The 25118-nt window shown below is 39.3% G+C and overlaps 1 protein-coding gene across 2 annotated transcripts in view; it reads left to right on the forward strand.

Annotated features, from left to right (window-relative positions):
• The first annotated feature begins 10833 nt into the window (after positions 1 to 10833).
• Positions 10834 to 25118, forward strand: part of BOLL (boule RNA binding protein) — a 29253-nt gene continuing 14968 nt past the window's right edge. Inside the window, exons 1-5 of one of the 2 annotated variants that reach the window (XM_075711635.1) lie at positions 10834 to 10851; positions 13832 to 13975; positions 17856 to 17947; positions 20407 to 20461; positions 23441 to 23516. In XM_075711635.1, the coding sequence (XP_075567750.1) occupies positions 10834 to 10851; positions 13832 to 13975; positions 17856 to 17947; positions 20407 to 20461; positions 23441 to 23516 (385 nt within the window). The remainder of the gene's footprint in view (positions 10852 to 13831; positions 13976 to 17855; positions 17948 to 20406; positions 20462 to 23440; positions 23517 to 25118) is intronic. The other variant, XM_075711634.1, reaches the window with a different exon arrangement.

Raw genomic sequence — 25118 nt, forward strand, 5'->3', positions numbered from 1 at the left:
AAAAGCAAATTTGAGTCTGTATAAAACAAATATAGTCAAAAGGTCATAGTCTTTAATGTGTATATGTTTTAAATTTTTGTTAAATTTAGAAAGATTTTAAACTACTTGATTCAATGCCTCCTAATTTTTTTGTTAATTCTTGTTTTGTCTTGCCTCCTACTTTGTTGAAAAAGCCTCACTATACTTATATATCTTATTTTCTAGGTAGTATAAATGTTATGTCTTCTCTTAACTTAGAAGTATTTCTGTGGTACGCCTCTATCTTAATGATGTTCTTGTCCCAGCTGAAGTCACTGATGAATTCTTTTCACTGTCTGATAGTATTTTCAGGCTAATCCAGTGTTTTTAATAGTTAGAATACTGCAGTTATGGAAGTTTCCTGCCAATTCTTGTCTCCAAGGAATAATCCTTTACTGTAGCAGCAGTGTTTGCCCGAACAGATACGCCATTAAGTATGAGAAAGGGTAAAATCAGGACCTTAATTAGGTCATGTTTAATCCGATTTTAGAGCCACTTCTTACTATATAGACACAGGTCCAAGCCCTTGGAGCGGAATGTATTGATTTCTATATGGACATCAGTGCATATGAAAAGACCTTTAGCACTGCAAAGAGCCACCCAAAAGTTACCAAACACCAGAATTAAGGTTAGTGGTCCCAGTGCAGTTTCATATCCTTCGGTGCAAACATTGCAGTCATGTAAAATGCTAAAGGACTGCAGCTCCTCTCACCACATGGGATAATCCCTGTGAATAAGACTGCTTTCCTTACCTTGAGCCCTATCCCAGTTGTTCTTACCTTCCTCCAGATACGACATTTTCCTGTCACCCACCTCCTTGTCCTCTGAGCTGTAGCAAGGTGTTCTGGCACTCAGCATCTCTTCTCCCTCCTTCTCCCACCTGGATCCTCCTAGTTACTGCTACCATCTTTTGCTCACCAGCTGCTCTGGACCACTCAGCACAGGAGACCTCAGAGGACTACTGGACACCCTTGCCAGAATGGTTGCGGCATTTTGTGCCATTGTCGGGGGTACGTCTTTCATTGCTCCTGCTATGGACTTGGTTTATCCATTTGCTCCCTCTCCTGCAGGCTCAGCTCTTACCACTGTGTGTTTGACTGACACAGTTTCCTTCACCCCCAGCCTGGGTATACTTGATGGGTCACTGCAAGCAGGAGGGAGAACGTCGTTGCTCACGGCTCATGCTGGTTGACTTTGACCATGGTACAGCACAACTGCTCCACAGCTGCAGGGCAGACTGAATGGAGCCTGGGTTAGGTAATGCCTGGCATGAACAGGGGAGTGAAATCTGAGATACAGAGATTCTGTAAACAAATTTTTCAGAGGCGTAGCAGGTAGCAACATTTGAACCAAATTTTGTAGACAGGCAAGAGCACATGCCTGATAAGGAAGTGATTCTTCTACCAAATTTAGCATCAGTGGTAAAAGAAGGTGACGTCAGAATTTTTCTAAGGGAGGATGGTAAAATGTCACGTGTTGGTTTGTTTCTGTAAAGAATTAAAAACCATTTTTTCCTATTCTGATTTTCAAGGGTAGATGTTCAACAAGAATCCATTTCCCTTACATAAACAAAGAATCACAGCATGAGTAATACACCCATCTTCAAATTTTTGGCCAAAGTGATTGAAGTTTGGGAAGTTAAAAAGTAATTGAAAGTAAGGTTTTTAATGGACAGCATCAGATAATCCCAGAAGTGGTGCTACAAGCTAGGCAAAACAGAGAATTTATTCATTTGTGCAACTACTGAAGCCTTCTTAAGTTCCCCTTATTTAGTTGCTAGTTGCTTAAGTTTGGGTGAAGGAAGAGGAGGTGTGTTGTATACATTATAACAGAAATTGTCTTGAGGATTTGGAGGAGTCTTAAAGATGAATTCTTATTCAAGTCTAATGATAATAATAATGGCTCTTGTTTAAGGTAGGTGGTAATTCCACTTGATGAGAGCATTTACCAATGACTGTCTTTTTCACAGAGCTCTTTTTAACTCCTCTGATCATTGCTTTTAGTATTTCCTTGGCTGTGACACATTCAGAGAAATCTAATTGTAGTTGTTGCTACCTTTCAGGCTATGTGAACTTACTTGTTAACTGCTATGAACAGTATGATCCAATAGGTGTACGCCATTTCCCCCTTTCTTTGGTAATTACCTATCAACAGGTACAATTTCATGCCAGCGTACTAAGTCACAGCCTTTCACATCCTTGCTAGCTCAATGGATATATTCGGTGTTAGAAATATACATGGCACCATGGTTCCCATGCATTTGTATGCAATTTTTTGATTATCATGGACTGTGCAGCTGCTGGGGAAGCAGCATTAGTGTTAAATGATACCTATTAGCCAGGAATTATTCTTACTGAGGATAGAAAGCATTCTGGTAATACCCCAATTAAAAAGCTACCATTACGGTCTCCAATCTTGCCATCTCAGAAGAAAATTGCTAGCAATGTCAGCAGTAGCCAAATTCATATCTACTTTGCAGGTAAAGACTTTGGAGGAAATTTGGTCAGTATACTAAGCATGGAGTTTAGGCTATTCTTCCGCCTGTTAATCAGGCACAGAGCCTTCCTCTTAACATGCGCTCTCTGAAAGATTTTGTTTTGCTCAGCTAGGTTTGGTCACAAACAAGTTAATCATGTGCTGCCTAGACCACTGAGGAGATATGCACTAGCCCAACCATTAAGAGAAAAGACTACTCATTTGGAATTCTTTCAGGGGGCTCCTGACAATGATGTGAGGAAAAGTATCAAATAATCTAATAGGAGTGGATCTGTACAGGGATAGTACTGGTGCTGAGAGCCTGACATCCATACCATAGGCATTTTGGGCGGGGATTACTTGGGAAAAGCCCTAGGCCAGTCCCATGGATAGAATAGCTGCACATTAGAGTACAGTAGCGGCACTCCTGGGGCACACTGTCTCTTTTAGTTTCAACTGAGAAGTAGTCAGTGTGCACACTCAGAAACTGCTCTGTCATGTGAACCAAGTAGATAAGTTAGAACGATCAGGAGATTTGCTTCAAAATTGCACCCTTGATCCAAACAAAAATGCTAAACCAGATGCACCCAAAGTATGTCAGTGTTGGAAGTACATCGCTACCTTTGTATCTACTGTGCCTGACTGGCTACCCAAGGAAAGAGTTAAAGAGCTATACCCACATCTGCCTTATTTCAAAGAAGGCTGGTTTCCTATGAAAAAAGTCAAGGCAGTGTTTCCCAGCAATATTTTTGACAGCTTCTACACTGGCTTAAAGTGGTAGTAGATGCAAGCAGAGAACAGGTACCCTGTAAAGTTTATCCTTTTTATACTGGAACTAAAGTTATAGGCAGATTTTGGCCTACTTCTTGATACCACTTCCAAATACAAGCTTACATGTGGCTAGATAGATGGATTTGAAAACTTGCTAAAACCATTTATGTCTGTCTGTTTCTCATGCATGCAAATTTGGCCCATCTCTCTTTAATTCATTAGAAAAAGTCATCTCAAAGAAAAAAAGTGCTCTATAATTATGATCAAAATGTAATCCTCAAAATAAGTTAAATTCCTCTGGTAATAACTGAACAGGATTTTAAGAAGATTCAAGATACTTCCCATCAGGGATGAAGTATATTTAATCTTTGATTGCAAAATCTCTTGTTCATTAATGTCAGGTTAGAAGATATTGGACATGGAAAAGAAAGGCTAATGACTAATCTATGTAAGCTTCTTTTCCTGAAATTTGCCACTGTGGGAGTACTAATGTGCATAAATTGAAAGCATTGTTAACCACTGTTTATCTATAACTTTTCTGAGTGGGGTTAAATAAGCTGGTAGTTAAAATCCATAGCCTATACTAACTGCCACTATAGCTTACAGCAGGATTAGCAAAAGCAAAGCATTCTGCAAATAAAAGGCCAGGAGAGTTTTACTCCCAAATGCAGAGATTACAGACAAATCCACAATAAAAGTGGAAAATTATACCTGTGTTGGAGAAACTTAAAAGACACTTATTTACATTGTGATTTGGAAGAATCCTCTAATTGTAACCAATTACCCTCTCCATATAATCTCAGATGTACAGTCAGACTCAGTAGCAAGATTTGGGGAGATTAGAAACTAAAGTGTATTAACTCTTCAGGCTATGCTGCTGTCAAAAGACAGCAAGACTTTTCCCATATATACTCTGCAAGTGTGATGTCCAAAGATGCCAAGATGTCTTTTTATGAGCAGATATTCTGCACAATGAGGCTCAGTGAGTCATAATTTGAACAGAGCAGTACTCAAAGGGGGAGGATAGGAAAAAGGAAAGGAAGAATGATGTCTCTTGTTTTGTAAATCCCTGGGTCCATAGCAGGAGCCAAAATTTACACTGAATTATTTCCTAAGAGCCACTACAAGTAAATCAAATTGAATTTGAATTATGTCTCAGTCCAAATACTTTGAAAGCCTTGATTTGAATGCAAGGCAAAAGGTAAAACTATTACAGAACTCACAAATGCCAGAGGAAGAGATTGTACTCTACAAAATGCGGGAAAAGGGTGAATTGCAAATTTGTCAAAATAAAAAAGAAACAAAGAAAAAAATGCCCTAATCACTCACACAGGCAAGATAAGTGATTTTATAAAGCTTGATTCTAATTGAAACCATTAATATGGAAAAATCTCTTCATGTTTAATGTTAAGTAGGGAAAGGTTAGCAATCCTTTTTAAAAATCAGTGCTTTGAGTTCTTGTTCTTCCTACATATCTAATAATATTTAAAAAAAAATAGAAATTTTCAGAGGAAAGGGCCTTCTTTGTATAGCTATTTGAGATCTCCAGATCAACTACTCTATTTCATTATAAAAGTAGATTATGATGAAGTGTTTGCCAGGCTTATTTCTCTAAAATTGATTAACAAATATCCAAAACAAAGTATTTAAAAAAGGATATCAACGTCTGAGATTATAAAATATACTACTATCATCTCTGAAACTGGTATTTTACAGTTGCAATTCTCCTTTTCACCATTAAATTCCGTGTTAATTTCAATCAACTGACATGGAAAGTAAACCATAATGCATAGAATGAGACCAAGCATAAACTTTTCTTCCTGTACTCAGCTGCCTTCATCCCATTTCAGTTCTCTTTTGAGTCCTAGTAGGTACTTAACTCATGTAAAGGAGGAGAGAAAACACTGGAAAAGACAACACTTCTTGATGTGTTTGATATCTTCATAACCATCCTGAATGATCATAGTTGGGGCTGCAACTACAGAAGCTCTTCATTCACAGGAGAGAGGTAAATGGTAGGTTGGTATATATTCAATTCCATATGGTTCCATAGAGTATAGTTTGGGAAAGACAAGACAAATTAACTAAAGGTTGATTATTTTACCATGTTGCTATGTTCAACTATTCAGAATAGTGTTTCTAAGCAATAGCAATCGTTATGTTTCCTTCATGCATAGCAATAGCAATCATGTTATGTTTTTCCTTCACTTTTATATGTAAATATAGCAGAACAAAAGCAACAGAAATGTCTAGGGGTATATGCAAGTATTCCCCCATAAATGAGGTACCTGCTAAAACAGAAGCAGCTGTCTTATCTGAATCTGAAAAACTGCATGTAAGGAGTAAATTACCATATGCACAAAAAAGAAAAAAAAATTGTAATGGGCAACAATAAGATGGCTTGGCTCTTTTACTGTGTTTATGTGTGCCATTCTACTTCACATCACTGAAGTCAATAGACAGAAAAGCTCCTGGCCTTCTGGATTACTGGATCTAAAACACAATAAAGAAAAAATAGAATAGAATATTACCGCAGAAAATTACATGACTCTTAAAAATTTCCCCAAGTATGAGGAATAGATTAGCAACATCCTATCTACAGTGAGATTCTTATAGAATCATAGAATCATTTAGTTTGGAAAAGACCTTTAAGATCATCCAGTCCAACCGTTAATCTAACACTACCAAGTCCACCACTAAACCAATTAAGGGTAGAGTAGCAACCCCATGCCTCCTGGCTTGGTGGCTGGATCATTTATAATGAAAGTAAAAACTAGGAATCATTAAGATTGGAAAGGACCTCTAAGATCATCAGTCCAATCATCAACCCAACACCACCATGCCCACTAAACCATGTCCCAGAGTGCCACGTCTACCCATTTTTTGAACTCTTCCAGGGATGGTGACTCCACCACCTCTCTGGGCAGCCTGTTCCAATGCTTGACCACCCTTTCCGTGAAGAAATTTTTCCTAATATCCAATCTAAACCTCCCCTGGCGCAGCTTGAGCCCATTTCCTCTTGTCCTATCGTTATCTACTTGGGAGAAGAGACCAACACCCTTTACTTCTTTTTTTTTATTTGGAATCTATACCTAGACATATAATGACAACTGAAGAATCAAGTTGTAAAAGGTGGGATTAGAACCCAGAGCCATTTTGTCTGATGGCAATCAAACTAACTGGGAAAAGAAGAACCTGTTTACCTTATAAGAAGACCCCTCTAACATAATGGCAGTGTATAGGTGTTATTAAATTGCACTTATATCCATGTAGCTTTACACTTCCAGAGCAAGCAAAGCCTGATACTTCATCTTTCTTGCAAGTATTTTTTTCCCCGCTTTTGTTTCATAATATGTGTCAATTGTTGATAGTCTTTTCTACTCATTTATTTCTGTCTGCAGAATTTTCTATTCAGTTCAGTGAAATACGTAAAATATAATATTATGACAACTGCAAAATAATATTAAAAAAATAAAATTTCTCAAAGCCAGCATAAGCATTAAATTTTTGTTTCACTAACGGAAACACAGTAGGGAAAAAATGAGAGGAAAAGCCAATCAAGGCTGTCATACTAAGTTAAAATAAATGAGGAGTCTGATAATTTTCTCTTCACCCACCTAACTGGAGATCTATTAATACTTCCATGTGACACATATCTATGGTGTTTTGTTGGAGGACTATGCTTTTATAATACATAAAGGAATTAGATTTCTCAGTAGACCTATTTAGTATTTCCTAGTAATAACCACATTATCAGATTTAACAAAGGATTGTAATACAATTCTTCCATTTGCTAGGGACATTCATTAAAGTACTGATAAGCTTTACAGTTTTATTCAGGTGCAAATACAGATGCTACTACATTTTTAAGTACTTTCCCAGATCTGGCACTTTTAACAGTATCTTTCTTATTTTAATTGTGACAAGTTCCATCAGTGATGAAACTTTTATGCAGCAGTTTCCATTAAGTTTTTGCCCCTTGAAGACATGTAAAATAAAATGCATACAAACACTTTTATAAATAAGGCATACATACTATGAACTCTGAAGTTAGACAGAAAACAAGTCAGTCTTGTGTAGTGACTTAGTTCCAACAACCTATGTCATGCTGACCGTTACTTTTGGAAAACAAGATATTTTTAGACTAAGCTATAAAATCTAAGTATGTCTTCAAATTTGAAAGAAATCACTCGTTGCCTTGATACATTTTGAGCTAGAAATCATCCATAATAATGTAAATATTCTGCAAGGATGGACTGAATGAGGATGCTTTGTTATGTGGTAACAATCTACCACCCTGGGAAAACAGTATCGGGAGGGTAGTCCAGTGTACTGACCATCCAAGTCTCCGGTTCCCCTGGATCATCCATTGCTGGGGGTGGGGAAAATGTGAAACAGGAAGCAAATGAGCAATTCAGATGGGAGTAGAGCAGTAGAGCAGCTCAGCTTGATGGAGCCGTAGGAAACAGGGTGGGAACCCCACTCACCCCCCCAGTACCCAGCCCTCAGAACCTCCCAGAGCCCAACAGAGAGAGCCCCCAAGTACCTTGCAGTGCTCCTAAGAGACTCTGGAGCTACCCAGTGAACCCAGTACCCCCTAAAGCTCCTATATAGTCTCTCAGTGCCCCCAGCACCTCTCAGAGCCCTCCCAATGCTATTCTAGAGTCCTGCAGTACCCCAAGTACCCATTACCCTGCCAGCACCCCCCAGTACCCACCCTGTATTTAGTGGTGCTCCTTAGGTGACCGCCATCATTTGCTTCTGAGCACTGCTGTCTCAAGAAGGCCTCCTCAAAATCCTTGGATACATAGGAGCTCTTGGCTTTTCGATTGTTCCAGAAGCAAAAAAGGTATAGCATGTCTTTTCCAAGGTCAGGGCATCAATCAGTGAAATAGCAGTCTGTTGCCAGGCCCACGTATTACTTGTAAAATCATCCTTGTCTTTTTGTGCCTGGAGAATTCTTTCCCCCCTTTCTCCTCCCAAATAATTTTTTCTCCCTATTTTTCTCTCTTGCTTTTTTCAGTTTATCTTTCCTCACTTAACCTCTGACTTTCTCTGATGCTATAAAAAAGAACAAAAGGCAAGAGCCTACAGGAACCAGCACTGTCAGGCTCTTGTCCTTGTCCAGCGCTGCCTTTTAACTTGTGGGTGAGAACAGCAGGAGAGATCACTTCATGCTGCGTATATTGCTGACATGTGGAGTCAGGAAAAACAGACGCACTCCTGACTTCCTTTGAGAGTGACTTCCTCAGCCAGGGTACGATTCCCTTAATGAAGCAGCCACACAGTGCTTGGGCAGCCCATCAACCTTTGTTGTAATATTTCAGTCCTGTATGCACAGCAACATTTTTTGCCAGCTCTGCTAGTAATCTTGTTAAATTTACAGATGTGTTGGATTTTCAGGTTTTCAGTTTTTAAATTATCAGAATAAAAAATAGCTCAAGCTTTCTAATTTATTTGCAAGAGTCCTGTTTTTGTCATAACTGCCTTATTTTAAATGCGAATGTCCCAGATTTAGTTTTTTTAACTTGAAGAGAAGGTGTAATGTAGAAGATCCAACAATTAAAACTATGCAAAATACACTTTCATGTCCCTGAATGTTTCTGTATTCTTTCAGCTGTTCTGACTTTAAATTCCCCAAATCAAGACGTAAAGCATATGAAAGGCTTGGCCTGTTCTGCCTTTCACATCATTAAAATGTAGTGCTGTTCTTAGGATAAGCTTTGCTGCGGCCTGATAAATATTCATAAAAGTTAATGAATGCAATTCAGAGTTCTGTAATCTCGCAAAAGAATTATTTCTAAAAATCTCATCAGCTCTGCTAAAATTGCCTTTACTTTTAGACAATTTTCTCAGCTAAAAAAAAGTCAATGCTAAGAGTTAAGCATTATATTGGTTTATATTACAGGCACAGAATTATTAGAAAGTCTAAAGCACCCAAAAAAGTAAAACAGGAGAGTAGCCAATGATAAATTGACCCTACAGTGATCCTGACATTGTGTCTCAGGGTTGAGCTGCTGTTACTTAGCCTGGCAATGTTTGATCACTTTGAAAAGCAGCTTTCCCGCTGCGGTGGTTCTCGTGGCACGCATTTGTCTGCATTCCAGCTCCTGCCGTCATCAGATCAAGCGTTTTTGTCAGGCTGTACCTTGTAACCTCATTGATTATGATTTTGACATTTGAATTACTCTTTTTTCCAGACCTGTTTAGCAGCAGAGCTATTTTCAGGGCAATCTGCATTTGCAAACCAGATTAAATTATGGAACAGGAGAACAGGTTGTAGTGCTGTTCATTAAATGACGACAGAAGTACACCTGACAGAAGTGTTACTATTGATGCTTCTCCAGTTCAGTAAGGGCTGAAAAAAAAGAGTTGGAATATTTTGAGGAGCTGTCATGAAGGTGAGTGTTATTTTCTAGTCTTCTCTGCTAGCAGACCCCAAATTACATCTCGAAGGTCATCCCAGGCCTACCGTTGCACAGCCATTTTCACTTGGGAGTCTCTTTGCGAACCTTAGAAGTCTCTTTGAGTTGAAGTAAGGACTTTGACCTATTCATGCCGACAATCGTGAAGTCTAAACTATGTTTTTGCCTCCGTCAAGTATGGCCTGGCGAGTCAGCGCCGGGGAACAGCCTCACCGGGCATTTTTGTCTTTGTGCCATTCAGGCCAGAGGACAGGTAAAATGCACGGACCCTGTTTGCACTCCCTGGCTGAGGGGATAAAAACACGGCTGGAGTTTGCCGCCTGCCTGCCCAGGTGGTGGGGACAGACCCGCAGGGAGGCTTCCCCCTCTGCCCCGGGGCCTCCCGCTTCCCTTCCTGAGGGCGGTACTGGCAACCCCCTCCTTCTCCCAGCCTTCCGGGTGCTATTCCCGGGCGGGGGCCCGCCGGTGTCACGATACCCGCGGGGCGGGCAGGGCAGACGGGGCCGCCTGCGGCTCGCCGGCACACGGCCACAGGCAGCTGGGCGGGCTGGCGGGAAGCGGCCGTAGCGCCCTGAGGCCGGCGGCGGGCGGGCCCGGGACGGGGGTGCCCGGCAGCCCCCAGGGCCCTGAGGCGGGGCGGGCGGTGAGTGACGGCGCCAGCAGGTGCCGGGGAAGGGGCGTCCCCGGCCGCCCGCCCGCTCGCCGCAGGGATCCCGTAAGGGGGCGGCCGAGGCCGCTGGTGTGCCCGGGAGAGGGCGCAAATTTGCGAAGGGGGCCGGTTCCCCGGGGGAAGGAGCGCTGAGGGGTGCCGGGGAGCGCGGCACCGGCTGGACCCTCAGCGGCGGCTCTTCGGCGCTCACCGCCGCTGCGGGGGAGCGGGACTCGGCGGAGGCGTCTGCCTGCGTGGGCGCCGGGGCGAGGAAGGGCGGCTCTGTCCCTCCCCGTCCTTCCCCCTGTCGCCCACCCCTGCCCGCTTCCCCCGCTCGGTGCCGCCCCCGCCCGCAGCGCCGGCCGCTGGGCTGCCTCGCCCCCCGCCCGCGGCGGGCTGCCCTGCCCTGGCGCTCCTCGGCCGGGAACGAGGCGGAGCCGAGGAGCGCGACGCGTGCCGGCAACGTGCTGGGCTTGAGGCGGCGGCGACGGACAGATGGAGGCCGAGGGCGCGGTGAGGAGCCCGGCTGGGCGGCGAGGCTGCCGCCGCGGGGCTGGGAGCCGCTCCGGAGAGGGCAGGGAGCGGCGGTGGGGCTGGGGGGGGGGCGAGGCGCAGCCTTCCCGCCAAAGCGCCCTCGCTGGCGGCGGCGGTTGCGGGCCTGTCGCCAGCCCCGGGGGACGCCGCCATTTCCTCTGCGCTGCCGCGCTCTGGGGCGGCTTCAGGTTCTGGTAAACCGCTCCCCTTGCCTCGGGTCTGCAGCGGTACACGGTGCCTGGGGAAGATGGGTGTCTAACTTCTGACGTTACAGGATACAGACTGTAAAAAGGGGGTTGTTGAGGAGAGTAAGGTGGGATTAATCACCAGGCCTTTATAGTGTTTGGTTGTCTTGACTGTGGGTGTGTTCCACAGAAAACCGAAAATTTATCAATTCTGATAAAGAGCAGTTGTCAAACACACTAAATAACCCATAAAAATACTGATGAATATACATAGCCATACTGTTTTGGGAAAAAAAGGTAAAAAGTGAGTTTAAAAACTTGCAGAAACACAAATCATTAGGTTAAGTGACGTGCTGTTAGCACATGAATTTTTAGATACTGTTTTCTTACTGCTTACACTGGCATTAAAGAGAAGAAATTATGTTTGAGAGTGCCATCAGAATACAGATTTTAATGTTTTAAAATTCACTGGAGTTTACTGTATTGGGAGTTTCGAAGTGATGTGTTTAATTCCTTATTTGTTCCATTTGGGGTTTGTGGTTTTGGGGTTGTTTTTTGTTTTTTTTTTTCAATAAGACTTAGAACTCTTAAAACTTGTGTGGAGAAAATGAAATTCAAGATCTTTGAGGTAAGGAATACATTTTGGCTGTGGTGTTAACTGTTAATTGTTATTTTATAGTTAAATTCAGATATTTTAGTGCTGTATACAATTGCCAGATGATTATACAAGGCAAATGCTGTATTTGGTGTGAGAGATGAAGAAAAGTAACCTGTTTCATCATCCTTCAAAAGTTGTTCTCTGTGGAAAACATTCCTCCTCCTAAAGCCTTTGGGACTGTAGCGATTATGATTGTTCATTGCCCCTGTGTGTTTGGTTTGTTTCTTTTTCAGGTTAGGCACTACTCTAGGGTAGTATTCCCAGTAGGAGGAATGCGTACTTTCTACTGAATCGATCAGGTTAAAAACTTGGGTTTTTCCTCTGCCCCAAATGTGTATGTTTTAGTAAATCTGGAAAAGATTTTTGTCTTCCCTAAAACTAAAAAGGTTTTAGTTTTAGTTTTAGGTTTAGTTTTAGTCCACTAAAAAGGTGTGGACTAAGATGGATTTATTGACTTTAAGGTATCCAAAACAATGGCATTAACCCATTACTCAGAACTAACAGGACTAATTCTCAGGTAGCTAAGAAAATACCAAATTATTGTAGAAGGACTTGGGGGGGGGGGGGGGGGCAAACAAAAAGACAACTTTTTTCCTAACCTCCTTCATTATTGATCTTCCATTTTTCACTGCATTTTAACTGTCGTCCTTCATTTTTTGTATGTTCTCCCAAAGATAAGTGATTCGTTTTTATCCAGGAATGCTCAAAGGGAGAGGTAAGAAAATGTGGTTCTGTGAATGAGAGAGAGGCAAAATCAGGAAGTAAAACAGACCATGTAAATGAAAGGGGGATTCTGTGAGGAGAACTCTTTAAGAGCACTTCATTTTCTGCTCTAGTTTTTGAGAGGCTAAAAGGTATGGATACCACAAGAAGCAAAAGAACTTTTCTAGGTGCAGTAGCTTTCTGTTTTTAAAATATGCTTGCATGTGTTTTGTTGGTCCTCAGTACAAATTTTAAGGGTTGCACAATAGTAAGAAAAAATATATTTCTCTTGAAATCCTTTCAAAGAAAAGGTTGGAGGCTGATACCCCTGGATTCCTACTTCCAGTTTTTGCTATTCTGCTTACTATTATTAGTCTTGTTATGCACAGCCTGCGGCAGCTGCTTGTCTTTCACTTTGGGCTCCTTCCTTAGTGTTGGGGCACTATAGTCCAGGATTGGTTTTAGTAAATTTTAGTTGTGCGGGGGAGGAGACCACAGCAAAAATGGTCTTGAGGCCTCTACTGCAATTGCTGCTAGAGAAGTTAGAGACAGTACTACGTGGCTGCTTTACAGCTATCATCTCACAGGTAGGGTTGACTGTGTAAGGCAGTATTAGTTTGTTCTGAAAAGGGTTTCCAATGAAATGCTAGTCTGTATTGTTTCACAGTTCACAGGTGTAAGCCGGATGGAAGTTAAAACATCAGGCAGACTTCATTAAATAATGGTTTCCATGAAGTTCCCACTTTACTGAGTCCCTTTCCTTTACTGGGGCAAGAGCAACCTGGTTCTTCTTTTGCGGAGAGAATTTCTGTTAGGATCACTGTGTTTGTAGGCCAAGAGAGTGTTGAATTAAAAGACTAGTTTTCAGGTGCAGTTCTCATCAGTTGTAATGAGCTTGTTGATTTTATGGGGTGGAATTATGGGTGCTCGGCACTTGGAAAATTAAGCAGAAGCTGTTGCAGAGAGCAGAGTTTTGTAGATGTGTGTGAGCGTGTGGGTTGAGTTGAAAAGGTCCTTTCTATATAGGCTTAAACTAAGGAGCTTCTAAGAGGTATAAATTAATTTCTGAAATAGAATTCATAACTTGGGATTTATACAGCAGGGTGCTGTGCAAACAGAAAAACTAACATTGGGGGATTAGGCCCTAAATGTCTAATTCAGAAAGGTATTAAAATAAAAGTCAAACTTCAGACCATAGTGTATTGACCAAGTTACTGAATTGCTTAAAACTAAGCTTATGTTTAAATACTTTGCTGAGCTGCATTCTGAATAAAAGTACGTGGTTAATGTTCAGTTGTTCAGCATTTGCTATGCCTCCCAAAAAATTCTGTATTTTCTGCTGAGGATTTTTTTATTTAATAGCTTGTAACATGTAAGATACGGAAAATATTTGAAAATGTTTTCTTTCAATCAGCAGACCACAAATCAGACGCAAACAGAATCTTTATCTTCATCTCCCAACACTGTGTCACCAGTGCCGCTAAATAATCTGACCAGTGCTCCAAGGTTTGGAACAGTTACTCCAAATCGCATCTTTGTAGGAGGAATCGATTTTAAGGTATTTTTTTCCTGATTTTATTACTAAATGACAATTTATAACCTTATGAAAATCAGTAGGAAAAAATGTGAGACATAATCATATGTGTCTTTGTTTAGGTGGTAAGTGCCCTTCACTGTAATGTTCAAATCAACAGTAGAGAGTAAAGCTTGAAGCCTTGATCTACATAACTGTACTACAAAGTTGACTCATTGTACACCTAGCTGCTAGAAGCTTTTGACATACTGGTTCTTCAGAAATTTCCCTTTTCAAAGAAGGTAGCTTTTGTAATCAGCAGAGTTTATGGTAGAAAAGTATGTAGAAGTTGTTTTTATTATGTATATAACACTTAGTGTAATTTAATAATCCATAAACACAATATTATAGATTGCAAACAGAGCAAATGTCAGTAGCTTCAGTTCCTCTAGTGGTTTCCTTCCAGTTCATACAAAGAAGGAGCTACAGTGCATGTATTCCTCACTTACCATAGTCATTTTCTTAAAAGCAAGTGTTTGTTTTAAAACAAATGTTAAAGCTTCTCTGGGCAATTTGCAGTACTGATCTTAATTCTTAGAATACCTGTGCCTTTGCATATGCCCTAAAAACCTCAAATAGCAGTGAATATTGAACCATTCTTACATTGTTCAGTCACTGTGAACATTTGTGCCAAGACATGCACCAGACCTTTATACCAGCTACTCTCATTTTTCTTTCTTGCCACTTTAGATAGTAAGTCGTTGACTTTGTGAAACATTGCTGGTCTGTTTAGCTGTTTCTTTGTTCCCACCAACAGTATCTTCTCTGCCTTAATCCTCCTAGGCTGAGGACCTTTTGAGCACTGACTCAGATGAAGAGGAGGAAGTATGACAATTCACTCAGGCTGTTCTGCATAATAAATACAAGAAATTCCAGGATCTTCTGGCTCATTTGGCTGAGATAATTTAAATGGAGGCATTCATAATTCAAGAGATGTTGTATGAGGTTTTCAGTATATTTGGGCTTTAGCAAAGAGGCACCGTAGCTTTTTGCATTAATAGTAAGCAAATTATTAGAGCTGTAAAAAGACCTATCTCACTCTATTCTTTCTTCATTGCAATTTCAAAGGTTAAAACACGTTTCTGCATAACGTAGCAATATTCTTGTTAATTGTAATATTGTTCATTTTGAAGGATCTCTTTTTGTTTCAGTCGATAGTTCAAAACCTATTGCGAATCTTTATTTCAACAACAGAGGAATTAAATGTATTTGTATCTATAAGCATAAAGAAGATGGATTTTGTTGGGAAAGGAAATAGAAGGGATGAAACCTCTGTAGACATTTTAGCTACTCTTCCATTTACAATGACTCTTGATACTAAGTAGAGCCTTAAATTTCTTTTCAAATCATAGGATATATATGTCAGTCTTGGATTGTTTTTTATTGGGACTCTTATGGCAAAAGGCATTGCTTTTTGTTGGTTTATTTCCCCCTCAAAGGTCGTATTCAAGTCAGTTGTGGGGGTAAAAATGCTATTTATTTATTTTTGTAAAAAAGGGAGACACTAATCAACAAAAAATTACTTGCTTTCCAGCAAGTTCTTTTATCATTTTGCCAGACACTTCCATTTGGTCTGTCACCATAGCAGCGATTCCTATTTGTAAGAGGAAACATCTGACCTCTTAAATTTACAGAAACAATTCAGGAAGAAAAGTTACAGTTGGGTGCATTTTCATATTGGTCTGAAGAGCTTTTTCTTCACTGGTGTATGCCATGTATCTTTGACATAGGTGAAGGCTTAACATTAGCCTTTCTTAAGCATCTGACGAGTACCTTTGTCCTGTCATGAGCAGGAAAAGGCAAGTCCTGAATGTGTGTTTCTGGCAAGCTTCTAGATACCATGTTTTTCCAGATACTTCCAATTTCACTGTGAATCTTAGAATAGTGTTTCCTTCTTATTCCCCTTTGATACACTGCTCTGCAGATAAACCTTTGGTTTTCCAAGTTTGTAGTCTTGTGTAGCTGTGCTTCGTGTCCTTGAGGTATTGAATGATGCTTTCAGGACTGATCAATCTTATGGGGCTCTTTGGTTGTTTCTTGGTGTATTTTAGCCTTCAGCTATTTTGTTATAGGTTCTTTTTCTCAGCTTTGTGAAGCAGCTGAGCTGCCCATAACATATGGGAGCTTAAAAGAAACAATCTTCCAGAAATTGGAAATATTATCTATCAGCCTTTCATTTCTAAGTAGATACATTCTGGTGTTCATTGGAGAAAATTTTAAAAGAAAGGAAGAACTCAACTGTGAGTCTTTTGTACTTTGTACATGCTTTTTGTTACTCAAGAATGTGAGAACACTTTAGCAAATGCTGTAGAACTGTTTTATATAAGCTATCAGTTGTTTGGCTGAATCCGTTTTCCTATATACACGGGCTTTCATGCTTAGGTGCAAAGCATGATCATCTATTAAAGAGAGTGGTTCTGAACTCCGGGCAGGTTTTTTTGTAACCTTTCCATGGTGGGTAGTTTCTCAAGAACCAGTGCAGGCAGTTTCCAAGGAGAGGAATTACTGAGCTTTAATAAAACATTGAAGTATTTCATGCCTGTTCAGTTATTTGTTGTTACTCCTCACACTTGCAGAGTGACTGAGTATTTTCTAATATTTTAATGCTTGAATACTTGAATTAGTGGGGGAGATAAAGCAGTCTTTTATTGTCATTGCTCTCTGCTGGACTTAGAGGTTGTAGCAAGCAAACTGCATTCTTGCTTTTTGTAAAATGTGTCTCGAGGGTAGAATTCTTCAAAAAGAGCATTAACTTCATATTCTTTCCAGTTATGAAAGTTGTTTAAATTAGGTTTTGTTTCTGTTAAGTTCTTTTTGTTTCTCAAACTTAGATGAGAGAGATAAGCCTTTGGTGTGCAGGAGAGGATTTACTGAATTGTATATATACAGTTAATAAAAATAATTCACTTAGAGGTAAAATTGTGCTTCTGATACACATCCTTAAAATAACGGAAGGTATAGATTAATATAGAAATTGCGTGAAGCGTATAGAGATACATGCATATAAGCATACTTCTTCCAGCATTCGGTGTAGTATTAACTATGGACCATGTAGAACAAAACTTTTAAAATCTGAAATGTGGTGTTAGGGCACCATATTTGGTATATGCTTACATTGTAAAAAGAATTGATTCATAGAAGGTAGACAAGCGTTCGCATAGCTTAGGAGTTCCTTTACATTAGGAACTTGTCTTCCTCCATGCATACTCAAAGGGAACGGTTTCCTTCAAGTGGATTTAAACCATTCTCCATTAAAAACACCTTTTCTTACTTGATTTGTAATGGGGAGTTCCTGTGGTGTACCCATACATATTTGCAGAGTCTTATATTAAATACACTTTAGAAAGAGGAATCATCATATACTAGATGGATTTGACCATTAAGTCACTGTGGTGTAGTGGGGAATTCTTTTCATATGTGACCTATGCATGTCCTTTATGGAAGCCTCCATACTCTGCCATTTTGAAGTTTGAAAACATTGCAGTGATGTTTCATACTGTAAACAGTGCTCTAGTACATAATTTACAGAAACTAAAATTCAGATCTAGTCAACCTGCTTCTGTGGTCTTGCCTGTAAAAGGACAGTTGTTATGTAAATCCACTAAAAGGAATTTTAATATTTTTAGTGGCTTTCTAGCATTATTGCTGAATATGAAAATGCAGTAATTAAACAGGGATGCTGTTCTCTTGCTGTGAGGCTCATACATGCGCATTCTTTTCTCTTCCTATCCAGGGTTATAATTAGTTTGTAGCAAACGTTATCCAAAGTATATCCATTACAAGTCTTATGGTAAATATTAATTGAATAACTATGCAAACGAACTTTTCTTTTCTTTTTTCCCCCCCTCTTGATTTACTGTACTAGACTAATGAAAATGATCTGAGGAAGTTTTTTGCTCAGTATGGCAGTGTGAAAGAAGTGAAGATAGTAAATGACAGAGCTGGAGTATCAAAGGGGTTGGTATAGTAGAATAAGCATGTTATGGGAATTGAAAATATAACAGAAAGCTGACTGACTGCAGTAAATTTGATTATGATTTTCATAGGTTGGAATATTATTAATTTTATGTCATTGATATTCCCAGGTATTCCATATATGCAAAAATCTGTTCTTGCCCTTTAACATCTACGTATAAATGTCTTTGTAATTTGCATAACTGTAAAACTCTATAGTCATGTTGTTATAAGGTGAAGTTGTGTGCAACTAGGAAAAAATAGTCTTTTCAGGTTGTTTTTTTTTAATGACAATAATAATTTCGGTGGATAACCCTAAAAAGGTTATTGAATAGCTATTGAACGTATATATTTCTATTGCTGAAAGCCGTGTGGAAAGAGGTGAGATATACCTGATTGTGCTGGAGTGCATAGCATTAACTGAGATTTGTGCGAAGATTTTTGGAAGAACATAGGAGAAAAATCTGACAATGAATCATGATTGCAGAAAAGGGGAGTAAGACTGGAAGTCAGCAATAAGAGAAATGCCAAAGAGCAAATCTGGAGAAATATTAAGACTGGGTAGTAAAGTTATTGCTAGAACCCAAAGGATGGTGGAGGAAATAAGGTAGGGAACTGTACTGCCACAGAAGTGTGGAAAGAGGGCTGAAGCAAAAAGGAATGTGCATGAGATTTTGTGCCTTTAAAGTTTGCTTTGGTCAGAAGTTCTCTTCTGAGCGGTAAGGCTGTGGTGTCTGAATCTCTTAATTTTAATGCTGTCAGCACTTAACATATATCAGCAAATCACACACTGAGCTGCAGGTCTTAGTGTATACACCTGCATGGCATGTTGGACTTGGTCCTGGTCCCAGATCCATCACCAAGCCTCTTACCCTTTTACTAAGTTGCAAGAAATATCTGATACTTGCAGTACATATGTCCTTACAGTACAGCCACCCAAGAATATCCAATTATTATGCAGTTGTGATTGCCAACATATGTCTCACAGTAAATGCATTGGAAAATAATTGCTTTCAATGGTTTTGGGATTTCTATTGAAATCCAAGCACAGGCTTCACTGCTTCTTGTTGACAAGTGATTTAAGAAACTTACAAATTTGTGTGATTCATTATGTGTATTAGTTGATTGTCCAGATAGCACATAGAATGAAAAGTCTGTGTAGGTAAGGTCCCAAACTAGGAAAATAGTTTCTGGTATTAGTTTATTGTCCAGATAGCACATAGAATGAAAAGTCTGTGTAGGTAAGGTCCCAAGCTAGGAAAATAGTTTCTGTGTTCTTTGAACTTGGAAAGGTTTCCAAATTTCTTTAGACAAGACAATACAGGAAAAGCCCACAGATTTAAAAGTATAGCTGGTCAGAGACTTACTGGACCTCTGTACTGAAATAAGCACAGAAATGCTCACAAAGAATGATATGTTGTATTGCAAAATTTGATCTGCTGGCTGGAATGGCAGAGGCCTTCTTGGTATCTTTTGAAATCTGACCATGAGAAATGAGCCATGAACCTAAGAAATTTTGCATGCAAAACTACTAAAAGATTTCAAAAAAAGCTTTGTCAATAATCAGAAAGTTGATTTGGGGGGGGGGGGGCAGGCGGGCGGGCGAAGTCCGTTTTTTTTGTACGTATGTGTTGTGGTACAGATTTTAATTATAAGATCAGATGCTTACTTTTGCACAGGCAGTGCCACATTCAGTGGCCTAGATTTCTCTGAGGGTGAATTGAGGGGTTTTGGTACAGCAGGAGTTCCATGTAGAAAAACCTGTTTGATTTGTTGCAGCAGTTAGAAGAGTTATGGTGAAAGAGACATACTGTGTCAGGAAGTATGAGAATACTTCCTCTTTGATCATCACAGAACTCTTGTTTAGTGCTAGGCATGTCAAGAATAATTCACAGATAAGCACTATCTCTGCATTGCTGCTTTTTCTGAGAACTCAATTTAATATACTGGATAGTGCTTGTGGAAGTGTGGAATGTTCACAGTTGTTGCTGAAGTAGGTGGGAGCTGTGCTGTGAAGTACGGTATTTTAAAAAAAAACAACAACAACAAAAAAAAAACAAATCACCAAACAAACCCAAGTGTCTCATCTTGGGCACCCATAACAAGTGAGAGCTTCAGACCAAAATCTGTTTGTTTAATAGAAAAGGAACTAAAGACATACACTGAGTAATAAGGACAATACAGAGTTTTGTATAGTTTTCTAAGTGGGCTACTTGTTCACTGCATAGAAATGGTAATATATGACAACATACTTAAATACATTAGTAAGTAGACTGTAACAAGGATGTTAAATTAAGATTACAGTTGTTACTGCAATCTTTATTTCTATGATTGATTTTTTCCCATTAATTACCTTTTGTCATTGTCATTACCTAATGTCACTTGTACTAGATATGAAATAATAATGTGCAATGTATGTAAATATGAACTTCAAAGACTTACCTTCTGTAATTTTTATTTAGGTATGGCTTTGTTACTTTTGAAACCCAAGAAGACGCACAGAAGATTTTACAAGAGGTAAATGATAGTCCCCATTATGATTCTCTCAAATGAAATACTTCATTTCATATTAGACACTAAGTTGCCTTGGTTGTCCGGTCCTCTTCTGTTGCCAACTTGTATTTGAAGATCTGTTAAGTTTGGTCTGCATAGTTAAGAAGATGGCTTAGAGAGATCTAAGATGAGATTTATACTGAGATCTTCTGGAACTAGGAAAGGGAGTTGCCAGTTCATAGTAGAGCTCTTGACTTTAACATATGGTCTTTACTTTCTTAGTCTGTATGTGGTCTGTAGTACATACACAGCTATAAAGACTCTATCTTTCACAATTGCTTTCATTTGCTTTACTAGAAAATCCATTACTGTCAAGATTTTGTGGGGAGTTGGGAAAAATAACTGCTGCCTTTTATTCTGACATGTTTGATTGTCAGAGCTGATGTAATTATTTTCAGGAATAATTAGATTCACTTGAAGTCTTAAACAATGAAGCTTATTTTATGTCATGTAACTGTTGCTTCTCCTCTTAGCTGCATTATTGTCTTGATGCTCCTTGCAGAACCTCCCTTGAGACGTAGTTAGCTCTTCAGCTGTATGTTAGCTCTTCAGTTTGTTGTGTTTTGGTTTTTTAAATGTGCGCTCCATGTTCTGTTTGGAATGTATTGGAGAGATCTGTCAGTCAGGATCTATTCATACACATGAAGGTATCCAGGTGTGAGGAAAAAAACCCTCAGAAAGTAGTGTCCCAGGCATACAAATTGCCTTCTCCCAAGTATAAAGCTGGTTAAAATGTTGAAATACTGAGCCATTTTTGGAAATTCATGTATTAAAATTCAAAATAAGAGCTGGGACACTTTAAAAGAAATTTTCAGGGTGTTTTCAAAAAAAAAAAGGTTATGTGGAGCCAAAAGAGTATACGGACAGGTATTTCTTGTCAGCTACTTTTCTTCCCCTGTTTTTTTTATTGTTTTATTTCTGTGAACTAGAAGAATACCAGTGGTACTGAGTACCATTGTGAAAACGGCTTAGAATTTTTGCCTCTGTTGTAACTGAAGGGCTGCTTCATGTGAAGTCTTACTGGTGTCTCATTCAATGATACTAATACTTTTTTGTCTGCTATAAGTGCTTTAATTTAGATGTACAGTATCAATAGAGTCTTAAAATAATAATATATCAATTCAGAGTCCTACAGTTCTGTCGCCTCTTTCATCTTTGCATCATGCTGCTATCTCATATTCATCTTTAGATCAGTTAGCATCTAGGTCTTTCTCAGACACCTTAAGCTGAGAGCTTCTATGCTTTAATAATTAATGTATGAAATGAATAATTTTTTAATTTTGTACTCTTGAATTTCTTCTCATTAATATGATATTCTGATCATCCTTTGCACTGATTTTTTTTGCATCCCACTTTTCTATCATGAGTAATGTCTCCAGAAATCTCTCTTAATGTGTTGCAGTCTTTGAAAGTATTAAGTTGTGTTGGTATCAAGAACAGACCTTGAGGAGTTTCACCAGGATCCTCTTTCTGGCCATATGCTGTTACTACTAATGCTACCTCTTCCCGTCTTTCTGAAGCAATTTTTTTATTCACCACAGTTTTTCCTATTAGTCTTCACTTTCTGTAGCATCATGTGTAATTTTTCATGCAGTGCTGCATTAAATGCTTTGAAGAAGTCCATACAGATTAGATATTTCTCTTAACTGTGGAAGTTGTGTATTAAAAAAAAAAGTCTAAATACTGATGGATCACATCAATGAAATACATTGCATTGGGAAGAATCATCTTCCTGTTGTCTGTGTTGGAATGCTGTTTGACTGAAATCTGCATCCGCTTTCTAGGAGTTGCTCTGTGTTTAACAGGCTAGGTCAGTATGTTTGCCGTAACTAATACTTGTTTATGAAGTCCCAGATTCAACAAAATAGTTTAGCTTCTTCCTAACTTTAAATCTGATAGGTGGGATTTTGCATGCTAAATTGGGCTCAAATGAAGAAAATGTGTGGACTACCTAACTGTTGTCCTTCTCTTGAATGGGATTTAGAACTGTTTTTCTTTCTATGTTCCCCTTTAAGAAGTAATTATCTCCTTACTGGAGAAGTTACAGCTCTGAAAACTGAAGACTTCGTGGTGTAACATGGTAGTGTTTAGTGTACGTTCTCCCTTACGTAACCGTTCAGGGAACCAGGCCTTCAGAACCCTTTCAGGTTTTGCAAAGCAGCATTAAATATATAGATTCTGACAACTGAAAAATGTGGTTAATTTACCCTATTCCTTTCCATTATACTAATAAGTAGTGAGTTGGGTGTCATTTTATAAACAAAGGCAAGGTTTTGATTTACCCGCTGGACCTGATGCTCACTTGCTGTTGTAAGCAAAGCAGTTGGAAGAGAATGTAACTTTACTTGTCTGTGCCTAGCACTTTCTTATTTAAAAAATCTTGTGCAATAGTTTAGCCTTACTAGGATATCTGTTTTAGTGTGCTTTTATGTTTTGCTAGCCTGGGTGTAAGGAAGTTTTAAGGCAGTCCTGAGTGAATATGGGGATTTCTTACGTTCAGCCATTATAATCTGGCCATTTTCATAGACTTACTTGTTCCTGTCATGTTTTGTAAAATGATGTCATGATCATGAAAAAATAAATGTAATCTTTATATTTGAAATTGTCAGTTTGTGTACAATGTGCTGTTATAAAAGTGGTAAATACATGAGGAAGGCAAAACTAAAAAATTACAATTACAGGTGTCAGTTGTTAGTCAAGAGGCTCCATGAGGAGTAAGTAATACTTGAAATTACTAATGATTAATTTTGTCTGTGTGAAGTCTAAGGTTAGATTGAAAAGGAATTAGTATAGCTTCAGGGTTTTTTGAGATGCACTGTAAATAAAAAGCAGGAGAGGGTGAAACCTACTAAGTGCCTTGTCTGCTTCTGATTTTTGTTTCTTAGATGCCTAGATATGTGTAGAAAATGCACATACTGAATGTTGTCTTTTCTTTAATTCTAGGCTAAAAAACTTAATTATAAGGATAAGAAGTTGAATATTGGTCCAGCAGTAAGAAAACAACAAATACGGAGTCCTCGTATGTATTTTCATTTACATTTGTATATTAAGTAAGTGTTAACTATGAATGTAAGTTTTCAACCAAGCTGTGTGTGGTCGTGCACTGTATTAACTCTGTGTGGAATATGCTCAGAGTGGGTTGCAGTGGAGGTAAATGCATGTCAGTGGAAATGTCCAAATAAACAGATTGATGCTCTTTGGTTCTTCTCTCTCTTTTAATATGTTGTTTACTTTCTTTCTTGGAAAAGATTTATCTGGGAACAAACTGAATGGAAATTTCTCCCAGTTGCCAGGCAGAACATCAAATCTAAACACTTAGACTGTCCTCATAGATTGTACAGGATAAAGCAGGCTGTGCTGGTTGGTTGGGCTGTTACCCATTTATTTATTTATATTAGCAAAATCCATTAGGACTATTGCATCTTGCTTTCTTTGGTAGAAACTGTGAGGAATGAGTAGTCGCAGTCACCATTCACTTCTTCAGAGTTCTTTGCTGTAAGATAATGGAACGGATGCTGTATGTTCGTTCTCTGGCAAAGAACTATTTAGACTGAAATCTTATGCAAGAGGAGTGTTGATAAGGTTTTTTTGTCAGATGACTTCTTTATCTTCAGCAAGTGTGCTGTTACGATGTTCTTTTGGGGGAGACAGAAGACAGGTTTTTCTTCTAGAGAGGATGCCTTCCCCTTCTGCCAGGGGCTCTTTTATTTCTGTAATACGCTACTGAAAATGTAGGATATAAATCACCAACTTTTCAGACAAGATCTGTCAGTTTTTGGCATAGCAGGGCATGCTGTTTTGTTATTCCTCAGTAAGGGCTATGTGTCAGAGATGCAAAATACATTACCTTTATAACTGCAGCAGGGAATGAAGTGTACTTCTGTAACTTTCCTTCAGTATTTGTCTTGTGCTACCTTTTGGAAGAGGGAAAAAGAAAAGCTTTTTGCTTATCTTCCATCTGAGGACAATATAAAGAATTTTAGTTTAATTCTAAAGCTTTCTTTAGTTGTTACTGTCACAGTATTGATTAGAAGTAGTTCGTATGTACACTTATCACTGTTGGTGCAGCCATACTTTCTGCAGACAGGAAACTTCCCTTTCTCTTCCTCCCCTTGTGCGCAGGTATGCTCTTCTCCCTTGTAAGTGTGTAGGCTAGTGTTTGCCCAGGGGAAATGGAATACTTTGTTCCAACTGTATGGTTTCTTTGCTTTAGAAATTATTCAGCGTGATCTTTGCTCAGTCATCTTCAAGGGGTTATATGCTCCCCCACGCTGTTGCCTTACTTCTCTTTCCATCTTTGACTTGGGCTTTCTCAGTTGCACTGCCTGGCTTGTGCTTCCTTCCTCTGACTCTTGTGCTGAATGTGTGTGTTGATAGAAGAGGGGTATGGGGTATATCTCTTTAATTCTGAGACCTGGGGGAGCAGAGGAAAAATAACCCTCAAAAACATTTTTTGAAGAAAGCTGCTGTGTCCTTTTGAGATCTCTGTTTGTGGCCCTGTTTGACTCTGCCACTTCTTCCTCAGGCCTAGGATAGATCTGTGATACAAGATCATATTGACATCTAGGGACATAGCCTAGGATGTGATTTTAGTGTGTCTGCTCTCATGCTCATTCTACCA

This window comes from Pelecanus crispus, chromosome 5 (genome assembly GCF_030463565.1).
Source record: "Pelecanus crispus isolate bPelCri1 chromosome 5, bPelCri1.pri, whole genome shotgun sequence".
Taxonomy (NCBI): Eukaryota; Metazoa; Chordata; class Aves; order Pelecaniformes; family Pelecanidae; genus Pelecanus; species Pelecanus crispus.